Source organism: Chinchilla lanigera, unplaced genomic scaffold (assembly GCF_000276665.1).
Source record: "Chinchilla lanigera isolate Chin_1 unplaced genomic scaffold, ChiLan1.0 scaffold00043, whole genome shotgun sequence".
NCBI lineage: Eukaryota > Metazoa > Chordata > Mammalia > Rodentia > Chinchillidae > Chinchilla > Chinchilla lanigera.
The window spans coordinates 12,112,931-12,121,056 of NW_004955444.1; the positions used below are offsets into that span (position 1 = coordinate 12,112,931).

An 8,126-nucleotide genomic window follows, 5' to 3' on the forward strand; every position below is an offset into this window, starting at 1 on the left:
CAGTGTTAAACAAAAAACAGTTTAGATTTTAAAAACCTTCTGAAAGTACAGTCTTAAAATGCTCTATACCGTAGCTTCTCAAATGTACACACATGAGGTATTCATTTACTTGGTTTTAAAAGAAAGAAATGCAATTCTCAATACATATGAAAAGAAAATCCTTTTTAGATGAAGATAAGGTATGATATGGAAAAATACTCCTTCAGTTTACTGTATTTGCTAGTGTTTGGTGTAGAATTATAACCATCCGAATACATCACACCTAGACTGCTAGAGAATGTATAAAAAAAAGTGATGTATGCTTATTAAATTTTTAAAAATTTACTGTAGTGAAAAACATACACCATTAACCTCCCTCAAAATACTCTCCCTTGCTTTGAACACAGCATGCCAGACCTAGTAAGTCAGGTGGGTGAGGACACACCATGTTTTCATGAGCCGGCGTGTTCACTGGATGGCGACTGGCAGCAGTATGTTCGGTCACACCGAGGAGAGGTGTTCACGAAAGAGGGTTTCCAGCACTGCTTCAGCAGGGGCAGGAACAGTGGGTGTTTGACGTAAGGGTGACTGCGTTTGAGGGAAATTCATGGCAACATGCATTTTACTGCAATAAATTTTTAAACTTTTTTATCAGCTTTTGTATGAGTATTTTAACACAGTATTTCAGAGTTAAATTTCCAACACTAGTATTACAGTTTTAAAAGTAAATCTAAAAATATCTTTAAAAATTGGTATGAGAGAAGTATTACAATGTAATATAATAGACTGTCAAGAGTGATGTTCAAACAGACCACTCTATTATTTACATAAGCTAAGCATAATAATATAAATTGGTCCCATTACCCAGTGCCTACTGGTGTAAAACAGAAAAGGGTGTTACTGGGCTGGCAGAGGAGCTCAGTAGTTGTCTAAGGAACTATCTGACACACGTGCTCCATGAAAGCTTTCTTTACCAGCAATTCACAGTGAAGCCAAGTATAAAGGTAATTTTGTTGGTACTACTGTAGATATTTATAATATATGAATGAAAAGTCTTAAAACAAGTCTCTGATAATCTCTCACTTTAGTAAGTACTATACCATACTAATGAACATTTTTTTCCTGCTGAGGACAAAGCATGGACATATTTCATATGCAAAAGCTAAAGTATCTTAACTATTTAGAATCCACTCTAAAATAGATACCCTCTCTCTTAGAAAAAAATCTGATGCAAAATTAGTCCTAAGATCTGGTTTTGCTCAATAGTTTTACTATGTCCTGGGCCAGACAACTCAAAGAACTTGAGAATACTCATTTCTTCTAGCCATCAGTGAAAAATTAATGTGAATAGGTTTGAGTTCCTATGGGATTTGCTAAAGGCCATTAAACTTCACCATTTACCTGTGTTAATAGGTTTATTCTGAAGTTCAGTCAGTCTTCGCATTCGTTCCTCATTTCTCATTCTAAGCTGATCAATATTTACACTGGAGACAGAGCTTAAGGAGAGGCCATCTGGTGGTATATTAGGACAACTGATATCCTGAAGTTAAAAAACAAAATTTCAGAAACATTAACAAATCAGTGGATTAGAATGTTCTTGCCCTCAAATATACATTGTGATTGACAAAGCAAGCGAATGAAGCATTATCAAGATACTGTGGTAGTGGCATAAAGGCTGGCACACAACACAGGTCAATGGAAGAGAGAGATTTCCTTACAGTTTCGGGATGAGGAACCAACAAAATGCTATAAGGTAAAACGGATCTTTTGACAAAAGGCACTGGAATAACTGCATGTCTGCATGCAAAATATGAACGTGGATCCCCTATTCTTGCACTACTTGCAAAATTAACTGAAAGTGTACTGTAGACCTAAACTTAAGAACAAAAAGCATAAACCTGAAACTAAACCTTCATGACCCTGGACTAGACAGTATTTCTTAGATAAGACATCGAAAGCTCAAGTGATTAAAAAAAAAAAGATTGACAAGTTGCACCTCATCAAAATTTAATACTTCTATGTTTCAGAGGACACTTTGAAGAAAGTAAAAAAAAAAAAAAACAGCCTATTGAAAGGGGAGAAATGACCTGCCAACCATACCTCTGTCACAGAACTTACAGCTAGAGTGTATAAAGAAATTTTAAAACTCAGCAATAAAAAGACAACACCCAATTTGAAAAAGGGCACAGGATGTGACTAGACCATTCTCCAAAACATAAACAAGTGGCTAAGAAGCACATGAGAAAATAGTGTTTTCCTTTTGGAGCAGGGAGGGTACTGGGAATCGAACTCAGGACTTTCCACTTGCCAGGCAGGCACTTAGCCACTGGGCTATATCCCCAGCCCGGGAAAATGTTTTAACATCGTTAGGGAAGTGCAATTTAAAACTTATTAGTGTCACTTAACACAGGCAAATAACAAGCGCTGGCCAAGATGTGAAGTTGGAACCTTCACAACTGTAAGTGTAAAATGACTGTGTAAGATGTGAAAAATACAATGTATACTAATGCAGCTGCTTTAGAAAACAGTAGCAATTTCTCGAACTACTAAATGTAGTGTGACTATATAACCCAACAATTCTACTCGTAAGTGCTTACTTAAAAATGGAAAGAACAAAAACCTGTGAATTAACAGCAATCACTTCTTAGTCTTAAGATCAAGTGAAATCTTAATAGCAGCAGTCAGAATCATCAAAAAGTGAAATACCTCTCAGCTGCTGACTGAACTCTACATAGAGTGGACTATTATTCAGCAATAAAGAGGAATCAAGTACAGACACATGTATACCCCATGGATGATCCCTCAAAAAGAACGAAGTCAGCCCCAAATGATCATACGTGATGCTCAATCTCATATATACGAAATGTCTAAAAAACCAAATCTTCATTGAGACCAAGTAGATTAATGGTTGCCTAAGGCAACAAAGTTTCTGCTACCTGGTAAAGCTGTACATGTAATAATGCTAATTAAAAGCAACATCTGTTATTTGTGGGGAGCTTCCTGTACTCTTGGCTCAGTGCTTCACATAAATTATCTTACCGTACAGAAGAAAATATATATAGACTTTAAGATACACATTACCCACAGTTGCCTACCCTAAGAGAAGTGACATTGGAGCGTGTACCTGCTGAAGATGGCAACACCTGTACTTTTTACTGGCTACACTGTAAAGCTCTGCAACAGAGTGAACAGAAAGTGAGTCTGAATCCCAGCCTTGTTTATGTGACCAAGGGTAGGTTACTTGATCCAAATGTAACTCATGACCTATATTGTAAGTTATTATTAGGTAGGACAGGCTTTCTGATCAATAGTTACCAGTTGCTTCTTGTGCCTTCTCTGACCCATATGTTCTACAGGGTGAAGGACAAAGATTGGGGTGATGAATTAACATTAATAGGACAAATTTCTGTGCCAGTTACAGAACTACTCATAGCCACCCCCAGAGCCAAGAAAATATTACCTTGAAGAAGACAGAACAACAAGAGTTAAAGAGCTACAAGACCAGGGCTGGGGATTTAGCTCAGCGGCACAGCACCTGCCTGGCAAGCACAAGGTCGTGAGTTCGATTCCCAGTACCGGAAAAAAAAAAACAAAGGAAAAAGAAAAGCACTGCAAGGCCACTGACCTAACTGGTGCTAGAGTCTATGTAGACCATGTCTACTTCATTTCAAAACAAGTGCTCTTCACTGGACCACACAAATATAGCACAGGTCAGAACCCAGACTACTCACTCCTCTAAACTAAAGAAGGGGAAAAAGATGATACTTTATACGTACAAACTCCAGTCCTTTCAACTTGTTCCTCCTGCGCTCTCTCGCAGAGGGCATCTGTGATGGTTGAGGGAGGGCGTCGTCTTCTATGGCAGGATATGTCTCCCCATAAGCACCTAAATGAGTCTCACAATGAAGTCTGTTCACGCCATTTCAAGTATTTTACCCAGAGCCAAACCACGATGTTACTTATAGCCGGTAACACACATCTGTTGTAAGTACAGAGCCTAATGATTTTTAGTGAATTTATCGAGTTGTACAATCATCACTATAATCTAGAACATTTCCATCACTTCAAACAGCTCCCTCACGCCCAACGGCAATCATTTTCCAACTCCAGGCCAACACTACTGTGTCTTGATAGATTCACCTTACCTAACGTTTCATATAAATAGAATGCTGCTCATAATCTTTTGCATCTCGCACTTAGCATAATGGGTTTGAGGTTCTTCCATTGCTGTACCGTGTCAGTAGCACATTTTGTTTTACTACTGAACAGTACTTCACCATATGGGTACATCCCATTTCACCTGCAAATGTACAAGTTGGTTGACACTTGCTAGTTGTAGGCACTTACAAATGGAGTTATAAACATGCGTGCATAAACAACTGTTTCTGAGGTGTACACCTAATAAGTTGCTGGACAGTTTGGTAACTATTAACTACCAAAGCATTTTCAAAACAATTTCATCATTTTACATTGAAAGAAGCTTCCAATTTCTATACATCCTCACCAACACTACATATTGTTGGGGGTTATTTTGAAACAGCCATTCTGGTGATCCAGTAGTATATGACCATGAAGAATAGGCCATACAATTTTGAATTTTTCATCTGTGTTTGTTTGAAAAATTTAAACCAAGAGAAAAGTTATAATAATAAAATGAATGAATATGTAGAATCACCATTATTTTGCCAATATCTATGCATATTTTGAGGGGTAATGTTTATTGTTTCTTTTTGTTGAGCTACTACTTTGCTAAACCAGGAATGTGGAGAAATCATGCCACACCCTAAGTACTTTAGCATGTACCCTCTAAGAACAAGAAGTGACTCTTACACAGCTACAATCTAATTACAGTCAGGAAACTTAAAGTAACTGATATTCAGGTTTTCCAAATTGATACTGTCTGATTTTTTTTAAAAAAGTAATAATCATATTTCACTAAGTGGGACATGGGAATTTTGTAAATTCAAAATAAAATTTGAGCTTTTTTAATATATTATCATTCGTTACCATTCATTTGTTTTAGTATCATTTAATTCCAAAGCAAAACTGAGCAGGAAGTAGTGTTCCTGCAGGCCCGCTGCAGACATAGCCTCTCCAAGCACCAAATCATAACCAGAGTGGAACATCTGTACTATCAGTGAACCTGCAGTGATACATTATCACCCAAAATACACAGCTCACAGTAAGGCTCACGCTCCGTGTTGTACATTCCATTGTACATTCATTGTAAGTCATATTGTACAGAATGGTTTCTCTGCCCTAAAAATCCTCTGTGCTCTACCTCTTATCCCTTACTCTTCCTTAACTCCTGGCAACCACTGTCTCTATGGCCTTGCCTTTTTCAGAATATCATACAGTTGGAAACATACAGTACTCTATGTAGCCTTTTCTGGTTGACTTCTTTCACTTAGAAACATTTAAGGTTAAAGTTCTTCCACGGTTTTTCATATTAGCTTGATAGCTCATTTCTTTTTAACACTGGATAACATTCCATTGTCTAGATGTGCCACTGTTTATCCATTTACCTACTGAAAGATACTGTGGTTACTTTCAAGATTTGGCAATCATGAATAATGGCTGGTATAAATACACACGTGTAAGTGTCCATATGGCTGGTATAAATACACAACGTTAAGTTTCCAGCTTCCCTGGGTAAATACCAAAGAATGCAACCGATGGACTGTATGGTAAGAACGTTTACTTTTAAGAAGCTGCCTCACTGTCTTTCAAAGTAGTTGTACAATTTTCTAAGAGTTTTCAATTTGATTCCTACAGATGTGCTATAAACCATCATGCCATTGCTTAACAAATAAATTGCATTTCTTTCCATTGAGCAGCACTTTGATGTCCTTTTCTTGCCTTACTGCACAAGTTAGGAGTTTCAGTAGAATGGTAAGGAGTGGTCTGATTTTCTAGATGTTCTTTTATCAAGCTGGGGAATTTCATCTCTCTTCCTGGTTTGCTGTGTTACCATGAAAAGGCGCCAGGTTTCATCTGTGTTACCAAATTTGCGGGTACAGAATTGTTCAATAGTATTCCTTGACTATCTTTTTAATGTCCTAGATTCATACTGATGTCCTCTATTCCCAGTTCTGATATTAGTAACTTGTATCTTTTTCTCTGTCTCCCTCACCCCTTAGTCTGGCTAAAGGTTTATCAAAGGTTTTTAGTGACCATTTCAGAGGAAGAGCACTTGGCTTTTGGTTTCACCGATTTTCTCTATTGATTTCCTGTTTTAAATTTCACTGATTTCTGCTCATTTTTATTATTTCCTCTCCTGCTTATTTTAGATTTAATTTGCTGTATTTCTGGTTTAATGGGGAAGCTAAGATTATTGAATTTAGATCTATTTTTCTAATATATGCATACAGTGCTATAAATTTCCTTCGAAGTATTACTTTTGTTGCATCTCACAAATTTTGTAAGTTGAATTTTCATTGTCATTTAGTTAAAAATATTTAATTCATCTTGAGCTTTTTTCTTGCTTTAATCCATTTATTACTTAGAAGTGAAGAATTCAGTCTTTAGTATTTAATGTAGTGTTTAATATTTAGTAAATTTAATATTTAATGTAGTATTTGTGTAGTATTTAATTCCAGCAAGTATACTGGCATTTTCCAGTAATTTTTCTGTTACTGATTTTTTTTACATTGTGGTCTCAGCATAATTTTCCTCCTCCTTTGTGACCCAGAACATGTTTTTATTTCCATCAGTGTCCTATGTGTGCCTGAGAAGAATGTGATCTGCTTTTGTTAATCAGAGTAGTCTGTAGATGTCCATTAAATCCAGTTGACGGTATTGTTGAATTCAACTAATAACCTTCATTGATTTTCTGCATGCTGGCTTTGTCCATTTTTGATAGAGTGGCATTTAAGTAATCCAGTGTAACAGTGACTTCATCTATTTCTCCCTGCAGTAATACGAGTTACTGCCTCATGTATTTTTACACTCTCTTACTAGGGACCTAAATGTAAAAGCTAAAACTGTAAAACTTAGGAGAGAAACAGAAGAAGAAAGCTTCATACCGTGAGATTTGGTAATGATTTCTTGTATATGAAATAAAAAAAAACAGGCAACAGAAACATTAATTGAACTACATTACAATTAAAAACTTGCATCAATGGACACAGACTCTAGAGTGAAATGGAAACTCACTATAGAGAAGGTATTTGCAAGTAATAGATCTGACAAGGGTTAGTATCTAGAATGAACACACACACACACACACACACACACACACACACACACACACACACACATCTACAACTCAGCAACAAAAACCGAAAGCAACGTAATTAAAAATCTGGCAAAGGAATAGCTATTTCTCCACAGAAGATACTCAAATTGTCAATAAGCACATGTAAAGGACACCACTTTGCCCCAGTAAGGATACTTACTATGAAAAATATAAAGTAACGGTATTTTTGAAGATGTAGAGATAGTAAAACACTGTGCACTGCTGGTGGGAATTAAAATTGATAGGGCAAGAGAGATTCCATTTTGTTTTTAACTCCATTTTAGGAAAAGTCACTTAAAGTTCACTTAAACTAGAGTTGACCCCCACTATCCTTGGTTAGTTATCAACTCACTTAGAGCAGTCATAAAGTGGGAACAGCACCAACAGGACAGACTGGGAAGTGGGCTAAAAGTTAAACTGCAATGGTCATTGGGAATTTGGCTGTGTGACCTGCTGGGAGAAGAAAACTGTGATAATTGTGTGACATTCTTCTAAGATTCCCAAAAATGAGGTAACGGTTACTGTGGAAACCTAAAATGTACTTAAACTGAAGGTGAGACCCAGATCGGCATGGACATCCTCTCTGGCTCCTGGTTAGAGACTGTCAGCCGGCTCAAATAAAGCTTCATTCGTTCCTGCCTTTTTGGTTTTCTTGTGAGTGCCTTTCTTGATGAACTCCCTTGCTGTATGAAAACAGTAGCAGTAAAGCAATTCTTCAAACAATTAAGAACACAACTACCATGTGATCCAGTAAGTCTGACTCTGGGGATTATTTTTATATATATATATATATATATATATATATATATATATATATAGAAATATATATAATACACATATAATAAGCTAATTGCAAAAACAGTGACTCCAACAGGTGCCCCTGTTCATAGCAGCATTATTCACAACAGTC

The 8,126-nt window shown here is 36.6% G+C and overlaps 1 protein-coding gene across 12 annotated transcripts in view; it reads right to left on the reverse strand.

Moving 5' to 3' along the window:
• Nucleotides 1–8,126, reverse strand: part of Cspp1 (centrosome and spindle pole associated protein 1) — a 105,691-nt gene that overhangs the window by 1,556 nt on the left and 96,009 nt on the right. For all 12 annotated transcript variants that reach the window (XR_262258.2, XM_013518154.1, XM_013518153.1 and 9 more), the window contains 2 exons: nt 3,756–3,865; nt 1,381–1,519 (listed from right to left, as the gene is read on the reverse strand). Coding sequence is in view for 11 of the 12 variants with exons in the window: in XM_013518154.1 (XP_013373608.1) it covers nt 1,381–1,519; nt 3,756–3,865 (249 nt within the window). In the remaining variant the exon portion in view is untranslated. The remainder of the gene's footprint in view (nt 1–1,380; nt 1,520–3,755; nt 3,866–8,126) is intronic.